Source organism: Manacus candei, unplaced genomic scaffold, assembly GCF_025592945.1.
Source record: "Manacus candei isolate 608988 ecotype Guabito, Panama unplaced genomic scaffold, ASM2559294v1 h1tg000042l, whole genome shotgun sequence".
Lineage (NCBI taxonomy): Eukaryota > Metazoa > Chordata > Aves > Passeriformes > Pipridae > Manacus > Manacus candei.
The window spans coordinates 3,247,837-3,267,047 of NW_026138090.1; the positions used below are offsets into that span (position 1 = coordinate 3,247,837).

General features: G+C 39.0%; 1 protein-coding gene across 8 annotated transcripts in view; it reads right to left on the reverse strand.

Annotated features, from left to right (window-relative positions):
- USP6NL (USP6 N-terminal like) overlaps positions 1–19,211 on the reverse strand; it is a 138,189-nt gene that overhangs the window by 11,405 nt on the left and 107,573 nt on the right. For 7 of the 8 annotated variants that reach the window (XM_051795159.1, XM_051795162.1, XM_051795164.1 and 4 more), the window contains 9 exons: positions 19,098–19,205; positions 16,779–16,888; positions 13,947–13,995; positions 12,161–12,281; positions 8,696–8,790; positions 6,074–6,139; positions 5,887–5,986; positions 4,160–4,204; positions 3,692–3,844 (listed from right to left, as the gene is read on the reverse strand). In XM_051795159.1, coding sequence (XP_051651119.1) covers positions 3,692–3,844; positions 4,160–4,204; positions 5,887–5,986; positions 6,074–6,139; positions 8,696–8,790; positions 12,161–12,281; positions 13,947–13,995; positions 16,779–16,888; positions 19,098–19,205 — 847 coding nt within the window. The remainder of the gene's footprint in view (positions 1–3,691; positions 3,845–4,159; positions 4,205–5,886; positions 5,987–6,073; positions 6,140–8,695; positions 8,791–12,160; positions 12,282–13,946; positions 13,996–16,778; positions 16,889–19,097; positions 19,206–19,211) is intronic. The other variant, XM_051795158.1, reaches the window with a different exon arrangement.

Consider the following 19,211-nt stretch of genomic DNA (forward strand, 5'->3'; position numbering starts at 1 on the left):
AAAAAAAAAAAGTACAAGATAGGAAGTAGTGCTTTGATTTCAGCTGAGAAAACAAAAATAAACACTATTTTCTCAGGTTACGGTGAATATTTAAACGAACAGGTATTTTTGTGGTTGCATGACACAGAATGGTTTCATATGTTTTAGATGGAATTAGAAGAAAAATAGTAAGAGTCAAGGTAGTAAAGACAGTAGAGTCACACAGACCTCTGTACTGGGTTTGTGTGGCAAAGCTTTGGTAGCAGGGGAGGCTACAGGGGTGGTTTCTGTGAGGAGCTGGAGAAGCTTCCCCCATGTCCAACAAAGCCAATGCCAACTGGATCCAGGACTGGCCAAGACTGAGCACAACAGGGATGGTGGCAGCACTTCTGGGATAACTCATTTAAGAAGGAGAGAAAAAAAACCTGCTCAAGAGCAAATGCAGCTGGAGAAAGGAGTGAGAACATGTGAGAGAGACAGCCCTGCAGCCACTGAGGTCAGTGGAGGAGGGGCAGGTGCTCCACGTGCCACAGTAGAGATTCACCTGCAGCACCTGAGGCCTGGAGGGCCCCACACCAGAGCAGGGGGATGCCCAAAGGAAGCTGTGACCCCATGGGAAGTCTGCACTGGAGCAGGCTCCTGGCAGGACCTGGGGACCCATGGAGAGAGGAACCCATGCTGGAGCAGGTTTGGTGGCAGGAGTCGTGACCTCATCGGGGATCCACACTGGAGCAGCCTGTTCCTGAAAATCTGCACCCAGTGGGAGGGACACACGATGGAGTAGTTTGTGAGGAACTGCAGCCCTTGGGAAGCACCCAGGCTGGAGCAGTTCATGGACAACTGCAGCCTGTGGGAGGCACCCCATGCTTGAGAAAAGGAAGAGCGTGAGGAGTCCTCACCTTGTGGAGAAAGAAGCAGCAGAAACAACATGTGATGAACTGACCACAACCCACATTCCCTGTCCACCTGCACTGTTGGAGGGGAGGAGATAGAAAAAAATGGGAGTGAAGTTGAACCCTGGAAAAGGGGAGGGGTGGGGGAAAATTTTTTAAGATTTGGTTCTGTTTCTCACTACCATACTCTGACTTGATTAGTAATAAATTCAATTAGTTTTCCCAAGTCAAGTCTCTTCTGCCCATGATGGGAACTGCTGAGTGTTCTCTCTCTGCCCTTATCTCAATCCAGAAGCCTTTCCTTGTATTTTCTCTCCCCTGCCCAACTGAGGACAGCAGTGACAGAGCGGTTTTGGTGGACACCTGGTGTCCTGTCACAACATATGAGCAAAGCTGAACATCTAGAAACTGTTCAGAACCTGTAAAAAAAATATTAGTTGAAGACAGTGATTAATAAAACCAAAATTAAGAGAGAAAAAATTTTTAAAAATAAAACCAAAGGCTCGTAAAATTCATATGAAGAACGAATAAGGCAGCCTCACCCAAGTACAGATAACAGCAGACAAATCAGCCAGATTCCCAAGGATTAGGATGAAGGCACTTTATTTTTATTCTGTGAAAGGTTAAGGAATGTTCCCTTCTACCCCTCACAAAAACATACCACATAGAGGTTTTCCCAGGTTACTTTGAAATTAAGAAGGAAAAAAGCTCAATTTCTCATCCAGCACCAAAATATAATTCACTTTGGCTTTGCTTTTCCTGTTTCAAAGTTAAACCTCCCACATTCATGTAGAAGGGGGAAAAAAAAAACAACTAACACAATACATTTTGTTACTGCTGTTGCTCTAGCTACCCAAAATAAAGAACCAATATGGCTCGAAACAATTAGCATCCTGTCAGCTTGTCATATCAGAAGTCACACTGAAGTGTACCCAGTATGAAACCAAACAACTTGCATTTCATGGCTAAACTGCCTTGGCAAGAAGATACAGTCACTGTCCTTTGCTGTTGGTACCCACAAGAAGACTCCTTGAGTCTCACACCTTCTGTTCCAAGGTGGGTGGTGGCTCTCATGTCACCTGAAGCCTCCTCAAACTTTCTGTGAAAATCCAGAGTATTCTCAAATAAATTTCACTTGAAGGCATTTTATATTCCACAAAAACAAAAGCCTTAAAACATAAATAAGTTAGGAACAGACTTTCTGCCTTCTGCACCAAGAAAATTTCCAGTAGATTCTGTATTTTCCACAGAAACTCTCAACGTGACTTGCATGGATATGATTTTCTAGGCTGGAAGATACAGCACCATAAAAATCTTACCCAATTCTTCAGCTACCACAGTTTGGAAACTAGGAACTTTTCACTGATGAAATTTAACTTTACCACATCCACGAAAAATCTACACATCTACAAACTACTGAAGTTGTTGGGATAAGCCCCTCACTGTTCAAATATAACCACTGGACTTCAATGATCCTTAAGGATTCCTTCCATCTCAGGATATCCTATGATTCTGTGAAGGAGTGGAACTGATGCCAAAGGATGAAGTTGTTCACCTTGGCCAAGCACCAGCTGTGACAAGGGGTCTGATAAAGCTCATGGCTGAAGAGCAGTGATGGAAAGAACAACTTCAGCAGCACAACATTTCTCAAGACTGAAGCTTGTGGAAAAAGGATGGAAAGAAGGTGGGATGGGAAGGCTACAATTACAAAGGGGAAGGAACAGACGAAAAGACAAGGGCAGGAACTGGACTTCAGCCTATTGTGGGTGGAAGAAAGTCAGCTGGAGAGATTGTACAGAAATTCAGAAAGAGGGCAGAGCACAGGAATAGGGAGAAACAGGAAGCTGACAAGAAGCCAAGATGATGAAAAACAGAAAGAGTTTGCACTCCATAGGAACAGATCTGCTGAAGAACCAGATGAAACAGGTATTTATTTGTGGTGGGCAGTTGACACAGCCCAATACTGAATGCAATAAATAACGTCTACAGAAATAGAAAAATTAAGTTCGTTAATGAAAGAACAAATTATCACAACAATGCTACACAGCAACCTTTATTCTGACACTTCTTAACTTCTGAAAGCAAACCACAGCAACTTTATTTAAAGCTACTTTAAGGTAATTTCTGCAAGGCTTGTAATTTTTTTTAAATATACATCTCTCAGATACTATTCTACAATTAAAGGATAAAAAAGAAGCATTGAGTAATCACAAGAAAAATTCTAATTAAACATTGTGGAGGTGGGGATAGAAAAAAAATAGAATCTTAATAGAGGACGAAGATTCTACACATTTCATAAGCAATGCAACAAAACAACCATCTCTGCTCTGCAACCAAACCCACAAAGATGGAGAAGGAAAAAGAAAATGATTCCATTAAACACCCAGCAGGTCTATCACCTGCACACAATTAAAAATCTGGATTTGACTAACAGAAGAAACTATTTGACCTGTAGTTTGTTCCACATCTAATCAAGCTACGAAACAGTCTGGATTCCCAGACAATGCTGTTGCTTCAAAAAATTTCACTTCTACCTGAAAGGTTTTATAAATTTAAGTTTGAAATTATCAGAACACAGGATGTTTCAAAGTGCTTTGCCATTAGCTTAAAACAAAATACCAAAAAAGAACAAATTCACGAAAGGAAAAGTGTTGATTTTAAACTGTGAAGTATTTCTGGGTAAAAAAAACCCAAAATCTATGCAGTGATGAAGAGAGAAACATTTGCATTATTTTCAACAGCATTACTTAACACTTTAAAAATGAACAATGTGTAAAGAGCTCCAAATATCTAAGTGTGCATATGTTCAAGTTTCTTACCTGCTGCTGGTAAATCCAGCTTTGCTCGTTTCAATTCCGCTACAGAATTTTGGAGCTGCTCTATTACAAAGTCATCTTCATAGAAGAAATCCTTGGCTAAAGTCTCCTGCAGAAATTTTACAAGCTCTTCCATTTGTAATTTCATCAGATGCTCTATATAAGGAGAAAATATTATATTACACATTAAGATATCTTGATCATGAACACTGGAAAACGTATTTCCGTCATTAGGTGCTTTTGTTTTCAAAGTAGAATGAAAAATACTGGTTAATTATGCAGATAACTGATTTCTACACCAGAAATCTGTAAAATGCATCCAAAATTCACTTGCAGATCACTATGGAAATGCTTTCTATGTATCATTCTCTACTTAGGACAGTGTTTTCCAAAAAGGGGCATCTTCACAACAGCTTTCTTATGTCCAACAGCTTCAGGTCTTTATTTTTCAGCCCTGCATCCTCAACTTACTCTGTAGATCTGTACAACACACACCATCTCTCTTAATCAGGAGCTCTGAAAGGTAGTAAAACATTTTAAAAGTCGCTATTTACAGTATCCTCATTCACAACTGAATTAACTCCCAATGAAATGATGATGGCAGTTCACACTTCAGAACCATTGCTTCAGGCTCTCTGAAAATTCAGGTCATATTTTGAAAGTCATTTTACAGTTATCAGGTTATTTTTCTTTCCCTTTTTACACAGCAGTAAGGCCATGTGGCTTGCAAGGCTGTAACTGCACACCTATGTAGCTTCTTTAATCATTTGCATGTCATCAAAAGTTTCAGAATGTACAATTTCTATACAGAAACCATAAAAAAAGATAGTTTTGCACCGTAATAAAAATGCCCTTGGCATGTATTCCACAGTGACACTTTGACTGGATAGCTATACCATCAATGTTTTTAAGGGTAGACAAGAAACTGGAAAACAAATCAGAACCTGTCTTCTGCCACCTTCTCTGCCAGCCCTCTCATCTCCTCTCTGTTGCCCTGAGCTACTCGAGGTGTTTGATCATGGAGGACATTGCTACTTGCTAAGCAAGCAAATCCACACTCAGACTTTTTCCTCAGGTCTTCCCATAAAGAGCGGTGAATAAAAACAAAAATTCAAGTGGATGTTTATTTGCAAGTAAAGAAGAGAAACCAAAATGCTAAGCCTAATTATTTGCCTCAAAATGTTTAGCTTTCTTAAGTGCAATAATGAAAAAAGGAACCTTTTCCATTTTTCAAGGCAGTTTATGAACAAACTAGTGAGCACACCCCAGTGAGACAGTTCAAGAGGAATAAACGTGCAAGGAAACTACGCCGTGAATTCTGCAGCTCCATGCAGACTCTGAAATTACAGAGTTAAATGACTTCACTCAGAAAGCCAAAGTCCCACAGTAAAAGTGTCTTGAACTTGAGCTAAAAGGTATCACCCTGAGAAATGTTCAAATTTATTCAAACCTAAAATGCATCCTCAAAAGCTTTTTCAATCCTTTGGAACTTAAGATGCTACATCACTTTAGGGAACCAAGCACAGGTGCTTTAGACAATTCTTCTATTGAAAATCTCAAATTTTACTATACACAAAGGCAAGAGATGAAAGAGAAGGTCACACAGGTAGACTACAGAAAGTCTGGATTTTAATTACATTCTTGGATAAACAACAGCTTAAGGAGAGAAGACTTGTGATTCCTCATTGCTGACTTGTTTGTTGGTAACAGTGGCACACTCTGGATTCTTTGTGCACTTTTCCAATTAATTTAAATCCTGCAGGGGCTAGTAAGCCATTTCCAAACCACAGACCTACAACGTTATTCCCCCTTGTTTAGTCAGCAATACAGCTCACCTCATGTCCATGTTTAAATAACTTTCTTACTGTCATAAATACTTTGCTTTGACAATCACATTGTATTGGGCCTGGCTGAGAGGGAGTTAATTTTCCCCACAGCAGCCCTTATTTCTCCTTCCCTCAATCCTGCTGGGAAGGGGAGTAGCTTGGTGGGCACCTGGATGCAGCCAAGGTCAGCCCACCACACACACAGACATAAATAAAGCAAAAGCTTTTAACTTTTTGTGCATAGACCTGGCAGAAGCAGCATAGGGCAAATTGGAAACTTGAGATTTTCACACATAAAGGTCAAACTACACAAATGAGAACAAAACTTGCTGAATCTCTGTTTAGGCTTCAAATGTTTGAGAGGTTTCTTACTTCTGTGTAGTTTCAGAATTGTGTAAGACATAGCAGTGAGAATCCGCTCTCCTTCAAGTATGTAGATATCCCATATCCTGAGGCTTAATGTAAAGGGAGTCTGCAATGACAGAACCAGGTGATGCTGTGAAAACAGTCTGCCCCAAGTCACAATTGAAAACAGCAACAGAAAGGAAAACATACTCACACGATCAAGAAAACACTGGAAAAACCACTTGGTTGTGTAAAGGCTGGTGGGCATATCCTGGGAGTCCTGCAAAGAATGCAGAAGTTTAAAAATACTTACAAAATTCCAAGTAGTGCCTTGCACCATCCATGAAACAACATTTTCCCCTTGAGGTCAATGTGCCCAATATTCACCATAAATAATTAATTTAACCATATGAGACACTGTTACTTCAATCCAACAAATTTCTTTTATAGTTTTCCTTCATCAACTTTACCACCTGAAGAACACACACACAGAGATGCAGAGGTATTAACACCACCTTTATCTTGTTCCTGGGACAGAGGAAGCAGAGGATAAAATCCTCTATCAAGAAAATAAGCCCATATTCTGGAGCAACCCAGGTTCAGGCACTGGGTCCATCCAGTCTTTTATTTCTCTGTAGCAAGGCTGCCAATTCACACCAAAGGCTGAAAAGATTTTGTGACAAAAATACATTAACTACCAGAAACCAGCACAAAACTATCAAATTATTCAAACACAGGGTCTCAAAACAGGACTTAGACTCATAAGGGATTTTATTCCTTAATTAAAGGGCCTAATTTCCCCCAGACACAGATAATCCAGGTGGTGTGCCACCCATTCAAAGATGGCCAAAGCTTCTCTGCAGTTCCATGAAGCTCTTCAAAGTTCTTAGCATAGTTAGAGGAAAAGATGAAAAGTTAAGAAATCCTGAATTTTAACTGTGGGTAATATCATATTCCAGGCTTGCCAGATTCAGCTTTTCCAAAAATTTCAGTTATAAAACACTGAATAAGCAACGGACCAATCCCTCTGGTTTATCTGCAGGCTTTGCTTTTGTCTTTCAGCAAGTTAACATGGGCTCATTTCAGTGACACATTCACAGTAAGAGAGGAGAAAAACAATCCTTCATATAACTGCAATAATGAGATTTTCATGTTGAGAGTCTTGAAAAAAGCAAACAGAACCAAAACAACCTTAGTTTTCTAACCTGTAAGAATGGCCATCAGCCCACTGAAATATAAGATATAATGGTCTATGGTTTTCTCTGATAAAAAAACCAAATTGCTATTAAATTCAATGCCCCCAAAACTGATTCATACAAAAATAGGACTAAGTTCTGAATTGAAACTTAAAAGAAAAAATGTAATAAATAGGGAGAGTGAATGTTTTCTGCATCCCCCTAAACAAATGGGCAAGAATTCCCTCAGAAGAGAGCTATGGAAGCATTTTAATTTAATTATTTTTTTCAGTTACTAAAAGCAGTTTCTGCACTTGTCTGAAACCTTCTTTTTTCAAGTGACCCAAGGCAGAGGGGGGAGATGTGATACAGGGACAGATGACAGGTTAAAAAAAGCTCTTGATTATTAGTTGCAGTAATAACAGGTGTATAAACAATAATATAAAATTTAATAATGTGCCAGCCTCAGGTTCTATCATCTCAATCATGTATTATGATGTTGGAATTTTTAGAAAGTATAACGGCCTTTTACCATTTACTGTCTTCTTGGGATTATTCTATATTTTCTTTCTGAAATGTGACGACCTCAAAAATGAGAATAACACCATATTTCTAAGTACATCATCTTGCATGTACTGTAAAAATTAAACCTACAATTTTAATTTCAGAGTCAAATTAGTTACAGAACTGGTTTTGAATTTTTTTTAATGTGAAAAGATAATCTTGCATGACTAATTCTGACTTGACCTTTTAACAGAAGAGTGAGGGTTTTTTTTAATCAGATCTGCCTAACTGCCTGTTATGAGCAGTTCTTACAGTACACTGTTAAAAAAAATAAATTAAAAAAGACATTAAATTCTATTTTGTAATACAACAAGCACACATGAGATGCAATTCACCATTGCCAAGGTGCTAGTTTGCTCCCAAATTGTCTTTTTTTTTTCTTTTTCTAGGGAGGGAAACACACTAAGCAGAAAATAATACAGTCCTGAGAAGGTAGTGCTTGTAAGCAGCCATCACTCTCAGCTGATGTTGCTGCAAGTGAGCATCTCTTACATTGCTTTTTAAGACCTGCAGATGGATTCTGGCAGTACCAATGTACTGTACAAGGAAATTCTTGATGACTACTGGAAGGGTATTCTTCTCCCATTAGAAAATTTATATATTTCTTAGAATAAATACAGCCAAAATCAGCATATTATTTCCTACTTAAGAGCATTAGAAGAGAAAAAACTCTAAATTTAGGTTCATGAGTATGTGCAAATTTTAAAAGGACCATTAACTCCTCTGATAAAGGTTATTTTTTAAACAGAGATTAAAACTGGCTGGTCATAAAGTCACCTCTGTGAACCACAAAGCTCTACATATAAAAAACCCTTGATAAAATGTTTTACCAGCAGCAGTTTGCACAAGGCCAAGCAGAACAACCACAAAGTGAGCCAGGCACCCAGTTTACTTACTCTCATGATCCAATTTTATCACAACTCTGCTGAGGGGCACCACAACTTTGTCTCTAATGAAAACAACAGCACTTCTGCCTCTTACAGCTTTGCATTTCTCTTCTGAGGTTTGAGTATTCTCAGCCTAGTGGGTTCACCTGAACTGAAACAAGGTAGAAAGCTGTAAACCAGCATTGTTTGTACTGCAATATAAATACTCACCAAGTGCTGCTTAAGCTTGGACAAAAATTTCTTCAGTATTTTGTCATGATGTTCTTGAAACCTCAACAGTTTTGGAAAACCTTCAATAAAAAAACCTAAGAAAAGAAATTGACCATTTAAAAGGTGTATTAGGTACAAAAATCACATTACAGAGGCATTGAGGCTCCAAGAATATTACCCTTCTATAAGACCATTGGATCTAAACAGATATTCATAACAATATTATGATGTCTATGTACAGATGTGCACATACTTCTGCCTAAATAACTACAGTTAAACATCAATACATTCCCCCTCAGTGACTATTATTAGATTAGAATGACAAATGACAGCAGATCCATCAGTCATACATTAGTCTACCCAAAATAAGATCATGTGGAAAACACATTTATAATTATTCTAAAAAAAAACCAAATCCAAAACCAACCAACCAAACAAAAAAACCAAACCAAACACCAAACCAAACCCCACAAAAAAAGAACCACAACCCACACCAATTAAAAATTTTAAAAGCAAAAAGACAAATTGGAATTATTGCCCAGAAAATTCACGATAGAAGGGCAAACAGCACAGGCAGTTACTAGGATTGTCTGCACTGAAGAAGAGACCATAAAAAAAAGACAAGAGGGATATTCAACCAAGACAAATATCATGATTATATACTATAAGTAAAGACTGTGAGCTCACACAACCGAGACAGAGGGCATATAAAAATCTTTAGTAGTTTTAGTGATCATATACTTGAAAAGGAGAGCACTAAGATCCCCTTTCCATTGAGTTATCAGCGGAGTTAAAAACCGGGCTCAGAGCAAACACATAATACTAGGCAAAAAAATGTAAAGGAAAGCTAGCACAGCTACACAGCAGGAAAAGAAACCATCCACAAAAGATCCTTCAGAAAGCTGAAGGTGTGTTCAGATCAGAAAAACAGAGATGATCAAACCCTCACAGTATAAAAATGTGAAAAAGCAAGCCTGCCCCACCAAAAAAACAACTCACGAAAGACATTAAAAATACTAATGGACCTATTTTCAAACACTTGGAAACAGGAAGTCTGACAGAGCTTGTAGGTCTGTGAACATTTTTAGAAGTGCTCAGAGAAGATGAAGTCAATACTAAAAGCAAATTAAATTTTTGCATGGAAGACATGGGGGAGAGGTTCCTGCTAAACCCTAAACAGCTCAAAAAGAACTCACAGATGAACTCCCCGAAACGTGGATTCTATGAAACCTCTTGCCATGAGTCTGAGAAGGGCTGAAATGACATCAGCTTTTCTTAAACTGGTTTTCAGTCCAGTATCTGTGCAATACTCACATCACTATTCCAAGAAAAGACTGATAGAAAGCATAATAAGATAAGTTGGGGCAAGTGGTTGCCCAGATGGATGAATGCAGAGAATAATCAACATGGTTTTTACAAAGAGAGGTCACATCTCTTAAATCCACCGGGCTCCCATGAAGAAATCAGTGAGCATGCAGGCACAGAGAGCAGTGGCTACTGCCTATTTAACTTTGCAAAGGCACTTGATAGGTTCTATCACTAAAGTAGCTTGTTCTCTCCAGCCCACCTCCAAAAGCAGCCAATCCAATGGGTTAAAAGACAGCAAAACAAAAAAGACAAAAAGACTTCGCCCACAAAGTTGTGCAGGAGTTTGTGCTGGGACCTGATGACACGTGCCATGTGTCCACACTGTGAACTATCAGTCAAGTCCTGGCCACCCTGAGGGAGTATTGGGAAGTCTGGAAAAGGCAAGAAGCCACAGAAGTCAAGGTATACAACCACTTCTGTGCCAAGAGCAGTGACAAACCAAGTGCCAGCAGGGAGCTGGTCAAACATTCACCATCTTCTCTATGACAAATCCAGAGGAGAAACCGTCACATGGCAGAGCCAAAACACAAATGGAAGAACAATCCATATTACAGGCAAAACAAATTTTCATCTCAAGAAGTTCCTTCAGAACATTTTCCAGGAGGTGGAGGCGTTGATCTTTCATGGTCAGTAGCATCAAGTGTAACCATAAAAGTTTTTCTTCATGGATATTGGCAATTTAGAATTGAAATTATTTTGGCTTTAAAGAGTTGGCAAACAGTGCTTTAAGCTACTTTCCCCTAAGAATGCAGAAAAAGGGCAAAGTTATATGATATCAGTCAAGTCAGTTTTAAAGTTTCCCTTCCAGAATCTACAGTGATATTTACAGATGCACAGTGACAAAAACTCAACATAAACGTTCATGTGCCCTGTGGAGGAGGAACTCATCAAGCCTTGGGCTACTCAAAGCTCCCTCCTTCCCTCTCCCATCACTTGACAGGTGTGTGACAGGAATGAGGGGAGAGAGGGAGGTCTACAACATGTCATTCCCGTGTTCACCCTCTTGTTCATCCTGCATGTGATTTGGTATATAAGGAGCTGCTTCTGATTTACTTCCCAAAACACCCAGAATTTCCTACGAGCTTTGAAGAGCTCAAAATCCTACACAGCTGCAGTTGCACAGGTTCTGATTATTATTAAATCTATAGATTTTTTGTAAGATGCTCTTAGTCTGTTACTACTGTGTAAAGCTTCAAGAAAGTCTTTGACACTTGATGATTTCAAAATTTCACTTAAGACACTGATCCTCACATCAGATCACACTTTTTTTCCCCCAAAAGTGATAGTTTTGCAGAAGTATAAGCAGCAAAATAACAAACTAGCCCTTTGTCTTGGGGGTGGAGAACACCCAGGAACACTGAAAAGCTGAGGAAGGCATCACAGTATGAGAAAGTCTTGAGCAGGGAAAAGGAGCTGGAGGTTGTTGGAAATCTGCTAAAAAGCCCAAGTTCTAAACAACATTTACTTTTTCAGGCTTCCAAGAACTACAGCTATTCTGAATCACCACATCAGTAACATCACAAAGATGCTGGAATTCCTGGACCTGTCCCATACCAATAGCCCTGGAACACGCTTAGATCACACTAAATCTGGCAGGAAAGAGAGAACTACTGATAACCTAAGAGTAACAATAGCACAAGAGCAGGAATTTCTGTGTGAGGAAGAGATAAAACTGAGAAGCCCAAAGTTCATGCCTAGACACAAGTCCATTTTTTACTGTCAATTCCTGTCCTGCCAAGTGATAGCACAGCTGCAATATTATTTAACACATTCTGTATTAGGTTTCCACTACTATTTTATTACCACATAGATGTCTGCATAACCAGCCTTCAATTGGTTACATTCCCTGAGAGACTAAGAGAAGAGGAAACCATCTGATTTTCATTAGAATTATTTGAAAGATATCACATATAAAAACAATTACTTACCCTTGTGGGTGAGAGCTCCAGTAACATCCAATACCCCTCCCAAGTATAAAGCTCCCATTTTGTCTTACTTTTACCAATCAGACAGAGCAGCTTAGTTCAATTTCTGAATAATTTACAGCTTGAAAGGACAGGTTGAAACCTAAATATAGTGAAAGCCATGGACCCATACCGTGCATAGCGTGCTTTGGGCCAGAGAGGAGCTTCACCAAGGCCCAGAAGGCATCTTCTTCATTCATGTACATGAGGAGTAAAGCTGTGATCTGGCTCATCCCCTGACAGTATCCAACTTCCTGAGAATCAGACAGTGAAAATATTAAACTGCTGGGAACAAAAGCCTTGTAACCACGAGCTCTTATCTTTTCCCTTAGTTAGTGGAGATGCCTGTCCTGATGGCACAGGTTCCCTAATTATAACACCACCAAACACTTTATATGTAAACATTCAAAATATTGATAGAGAGAAGGAATGATGCACAACCCTCCAGCTGAAAAGTAACCTGGAAGTATTGATTGTTCATTAGAACTCACTACTGATGCACAAAATCCTTGTCAGTACTAATATCTTCAAGTAACTGTATCATCTTACTCTCTGAATGGACATGTTACCATTTAGTTGTAATTTGGTTTTTTTGAGGGGGAGGAGAGGATCTGGTTTTGTTTAGGTTTACAGTCAGAGCACCACTGATAAGCACAGGATCTGTCAAGAGTGACCTGTAGCTATAAACCTGCTGAAGTTTAGCAGCCCAATAACCAGTAACTGTAACAAACCCAAAGAAAAATTTTATTGTTCCAAAACTGAACTCAAGTATTTCCTCTACTATTAGTTTTGACTTTTATGGCAGGAACCAACTGTCACCATCATTCAGCTGCTTAGATAACCCCACCAATAAAATATTTGTAAGGATAATGACTTAATTGTTGAATAAGTTTTTTTCGAGTTTACAAGTTCTTAGCAGAACTTTTGCTCTAGAGATAAAAGCAAAGCATAAGAACTGCTGCATATTAAGAGGAAAAATGCAATAACATAAGTGCAAAATAAAGACTTCACTGCAGTACTTTCATCATTACACTTTGATGGTTGATTTTAAACAATATTTTTCATGCAACTTGAAAATACTAGTCCAATGTTTTATAGGAGGTATATAAAGGCCAGACAGAAAGGTTACATTTCTTGGAACTTTGCAAACAAATCAAACAAACTGGTATTTAATTTGAGTAACTGCTTAATTTTACTTTCCTCTTTTGAACTTTCTGTATTTTCACACTGAATGCTAGGGAGTTGCTGATGGATATAAAATGGAAGATGTATGGAAATGCTCAAAATGGGCTCGAGGAATGAGGGGATATTACATTAAAAGCCCAGTTAAACGTGGACACAACAGCATTTCAGTTTCTATTTTTAGCATACAGCCAAAAGACATAAGTTCTGAACCCTTATGATACAGTCTAGAAACCCCACTCTAATAAATCCCCATCCAGGACTGCAGCCAAGACCAAGGGCTTACGTAAAGAAGATGCAACCTTTAAAGACATTTTCCATTTTCTAGAACCTTTCAGGTTATGAAATGTGCCTGTTAACTCCAACATGCATCTTTTTCCAGTATTTTCCTCCCTATCATTCAAATGAATGGCAGGCAGATAATGCAATGGGGGGAAATATCAGTGCATTATACTCCAGCACAGCACAAATTCATTCCCCTTATTGGACACGATACTGAGCTTCAGCCAAACTGTGTGCACAGTGCAGTCTGTCCAATCAGATACTCAGAATCAAGATGCTTTATTTTAACTTCAGCTCAAAACATGTCAACAAGCAAATAATCCATTTCTGTACACTTCCAAAGGCCTCTAAAATGTTTGCCTTTTTTTTTTTTTTTTAGGGAGAAAGAAGATAGAGATGCAAGTTATTATCTTACATTCAGAGAAATCAGATTTGTGCGAAGGGACACAACTTACCGTATTATACATGGAATATGCAGCTAAAACATGGAACAAAGATTGTTGCCTGGAGAAATAAGAGCAGAAAAGGAAAATACCATAATATTGTCTTTTGTAAAAACAGAAAAACCTAGAAGTAGTGAACTGTATTTCGGAAATGTGTTTCCCCAATTCAACTTGTCCAGCACTAAAGAACAGGATAAACAACACTTCACAATGATAAGCACTTCTGATTTCAAGCTAACTTTGTAATTAGCACCTTTACAAGGCTTTACATGTTCAAAGGTTTCAAAAAATACCTACAGAATTTTGAGAAGGCAACGGTGTCAGATCATCATTTTTACCAACAGGTAAAGTGAAACACAGGAGGAGCTACATTTCAAACACTGATTTATTCTGGATGCCAAAATTTAAACCCTCCAGACTTGTTTCTGTGCTTGCAGAACACTAACAGCTGTTACTGATTCCAAACTGATATGTAGAAGTGGAGATGTGAAATGCACAAAGCAGCCACAAAGGTGTCTTAATCTTGGCACCCAAATTAAAGTCTGCTCTGGTGGCTGCTACTGTCAAACTGGAGAAAAGTAATATTAACTCTGACTTGGCATCCCGTGCTCAGTCCTCTGAGTGTGCTGACCTCCGAGTACTTCAGGGTTAGACTTGAAAAAAGCTTTGTAAAAGTCTTTTGCTTTCTGTAAAACTGTGAAGGTAACAAGACAGAAACCAAGAAACCAACCAACACAACCCTGCTCTTCTCAGCTGGGCCACCAAAGTAATGGTGGAGGGTTCTCATAATGAATTTTTAAACTGACACGCACTTTTTGTGGTTTGTTCAGGAGAATTTGGACACCTGAATGCCTACTTTCATCTGCAAGTAAAACTGCTAAAATATAACTGCTGAGTTTTGCATATTGTCCTTTTCCTGTCCAGTGAAATTTCTTCCCTGACACTAATTAATGTATGGAAACAGATATTAGCAGGCAAAAAAAAAAAGAAAGTATAAAGGTGCTTATTTTATACTGGGAAGAGGATGTACACCTGGAAAAACTTACCAAAACCTTTTCATTATGGTATTTTTGTTGGCTAAACTTGAATTCTGAAGAGGGCAATTCTTCAGGAACCAAAGAAAAGTTTAACCTGAAGTCCTAGATATTAAGCCTGAATTTTATTTTACAAGGACAAATTAACAGGTCCCAAATGTACACAGGAACCTCTTGTATCCTCAGCTGACCATTTGAAACCTAACATAAGAGCTCAATTTCATTCACAGTAACATACATAAAATAATGGCAATTTTAGTACTATTTACACTAGATGAGACCACTAAAGACCTGTAAAAGAACGAACCTTCAAAGATATACAGTCTACTTAAAAGTCAAACAAGCTATTGACATACCCAGGGGACTTTATTTCCCTGCTATGTGAAATGATTTCTGAATTTTTCATCGAGGCATCGCTGGAAATGTATAATATATGTACAGTAATTCCAAGATCTATTCCAAGTGTGAAATTGCTTCAGGCAGCCAAAGGCTTTCCTGTGGACTCTGAGGGCATGCTTACAGCACAGCCACAGGGACTGCAGCTGGCTCTGCTTGTGTTAACCCCAAACTGATGGAGCAACGAGCTTCTGCTGACATGGAAAAGCGTGTATGGGAATGCAGGGAGGCCCAGAGAGCACAGGCAGTGTGGGATGGCACTGGGTCAGTCCCACAGAGCGAGGCACAGCAGCGAGGCACACACAGCCCTGCACACACGGCCCTGCACACACAGCCCTGCACACACAGCCCTGCACACACAGCCCTGCACACACAGCCCTGCACACACGGCCCTGCACACACAGCCCTGCACACACGGCCCTGCACACACGGCCCTGCACACACGGCCCTGCACACACGGCCCTGCACAAAGGGATCTGAGCCACAGGGGCTGCACAGAACAGCCCAGCCTGGCAATCTCTGCTCTGGGCTCCTTCCTTACAGCCATCACAGAACCTCCCCTGATTTAGAGTTTTTCCACAAAAATACCTAGAATAATAATATAAGAAAATGTTTCATTTATTGTCACATTACAGTGCACAGCTCTGAGTGCTGCTTTTGGAAAATAGCAGACTACCATAGAATCTGCCTTGGCAAGAAAAGGAGATTAAAAACTGAACCTAATACAGGGACAGAAGGGAGAAGATACTCTCTTCATCTCTGCAGGGTGCTGATGCTGCAAGCCAGCAACAATGCTGATATTTGTATCACCACAATAGTTTTCACTATTAAGCATTTTTAAAGATGACAGTTGCCTAATATTCCTCATCCAATGGCAGTAAAAAAAACCAAACCAACATGTTGAAGAAATCCAAAAGCATTATGGCCTACATTTGTAAATAATTAAATGGTCACATATAAAAATACTGCCTCATTTGGTTCTGAGTTAGATAGAAGAAGAGGAATACAAAATCCAAAGGAAGGCTAAAATCTCTGGGAAGATAAATGTTATTAGAGATGCAAGAAGTTATTTTTGCAAAGAAATAGTTAAATGAAACAACTGTGTAATAAATCTTAATTCATTTATTAGCTTGGAATTCCCATGCATTTGTATTTATAATACCTGAGACACTTTTTTTAATCTGAAATAAGATGAGAACAGCTTAGAAATGGTTTTCTTTGGAAGGCCACTGACCCCCTCATGGTAAGGGAAAGCTGGTTAGCTGTGTGTTAGTGACAGTAATTATTTCCATCACTGCACACAAGTAATCCTGCTTTGAAAGTTTGGAGCACACATTTAGCAGGTAGAGGGGGCTCAGGGCAGATCAGAAGACGTTTTTGAGACAAGCCCAACAAACCCTTCCCCTGTACTCACTTCACCCCGTATCTGTCCCGAAACATGATGTGATCCCGGTACGTGCGATTCACATCCAGGTCAATCTGCCTGATGAAAGAGGAAGACCCTCGTGCTTGCCACTTCAATTTCTGGGAAAACAGCAAAGAACACAGATTAAGTCTAAAATTGTGAGCTCTAAAACAGCAGAAACCTGTCTGACTGCACGCCCATACTGAAGTATTTGCTAACGTGATTTATAACAACGCAGAATAGCAACTCACAAGATCACAATTTTAACTTGCAAAATATGCAGAGACATACACAAATTCTATAGAGTCAGATACAGTCACCCAGCAGAGATGTAAAAAGACCATTCTCATAACACACTTCTTTTTGACACATCATTCACTACCCATATTTAAGGCTGTTTCAGCGTTTCCAATTTCTTATTGCCATTTCTCAGGCAGGCACAGCACTGGAGAAAGACAGAAAATTAATTTTACTACTCAGGAACAAGAACCTGAGATCCAAGTGCTCCAGACTGGACTTTTAGCAAATGATTTAGTGTGGTTTTCATACTTTTCCTGCCTTTTTCTCTAAGCAGAAGTCGTAGCTACAGAGCTGCCAGTTATTATCTAAGTATAGATAATGGACATTTCTCTAGTAATTTCCTGTCTTTCTGTTCTAATCTAATTTAGCTGTAGAATATGTCTACTTTAGCACTTGCTTTAGTGTTTTATAATTAAATCCATTTTTGTAATTGAATACTTAGGAAGCCTGCACAGGTTAGATTGACGCCTTATTTTCTGCACTTAGGATAATTTTCTCTTGACATTCATTCATTTATTCTCACTTCTGTTCCTAAAAGTTGAGTTTACAAGACCCTGAATTCAATGGGAAAATGGAGAGCAGCAAAATGAGCTTATCACAAATAAACAACCCAGGATAATGATGGAAGAAACTCTTTCTACTTCTATATCTGAACTACAAACATTTCTTTGTTTTGCATTGATCATTAGATGGCATTAATCATTTCTGAAGATGAATTCACCTATTTTTAAATACTTCTAGTTTTATTCAGCATTCTTCCCCACAACTACATTATTTAGCATTAACTCTGTTTTATCCCTTTTGGATCTGCCACTAGTCTTACCCAGGAAGTTAAAAAACCCCATAAAAGTCAGAAAGAGTAACCTGTCAGACTAAAGAGCAATAAATAATTTAAGAGGAAGATCACAGACACCAAAATTTAGATAACATCAATGTCAACATCCATCTTTCATGACCATATAAGATTTCTCATCTACTCAGATCCTAAGCACAGTTCCAAAAAAGTGCTATTACAAAATGTCAAAATCAAACCAGCAATGCATTTCCTTGAAACTCTGGACATTATTCCTTTAAAAGGCAGTGAACATTCAGATTGCTGTGGGGAGAAAAATGAAACACCCTAGAATACTAAACTGCCTTTCTGCTAGGCAAGTTCTCCTATAATCCTTTAGCAGAGAGGAAAAGTCAGAGTTTTAAGGGACTCAATTCCCCTTCTGCCCAACTTATGAGCCTGCACATGAACCTTCCTCTCCACTCTGGGGTCTGAGGTCCAGCTTTGATGGTCGACAGTTTAGTCACACCCACAGAGAAATTAAGAGGTAGCAGGGAAAAATTGAGAGGAACATAACCACAGTAATTTAGAGTTTCCTTTAACTGCTACTCAGGGTAAGGAGGAGGGTTGGGCAGTAACAGCTGTTTTCCTTATATTCCAGGAAGGAGATGCACTTAAGTGATGGATTTATGCCTGTGGAATTTTGTGGGGTTAACACCCTTGTCACCAGTTGCACCCCTGGGAATACAACCAAGTAACCAGGTAGTGATTTGGAAAGCTGAGCTTCACCTGGACATGAAATGGCACAAAGACAGTCAGCTTGTTCTGGCTTTTCCAAGATTAAGGTACCATCCCTTCCAGAATATTGAAACTTCTTTTACTGATATTCAGCTAACAAGGTACCTCCTTAATAGACATTTTCAAAGAGCTGTAGTTTCCAAGGGTTCTGCCTTCTTACCTTGACAGGGGATTTTTCTTACTTTATTTTGCTTTGATTTTAAAAGGGCTTTTGCAAGTATTTGAGAATGGGAAAAGAAATGGAAAGAAGACTAAATTAATTCCATGAATTTCAGAACCAAAAAATAGGCTGGAAAAGCGCTTTTCAACACATAGCTTTTTCCCTAGCTAAAATAAGCAGTAGAGTGCAACGTAATTTTCAATTTATTTTTTAATGCTGCATAACAACGAAGCTTAATAAAGGCTGTAGTTTCAGTATTTGATATTTTTTTAATTAAGTGGAAATTCTACAAACTCACATTGTACAGGTCCTTCATTTCTTCTTTCATTTTAGGGACATCAAGTAGTAAAGACCAGACTTGTCCTCTGAACTGCAGTGGGATCCCTTTATAAATTCTCCTATGAAACTGTAA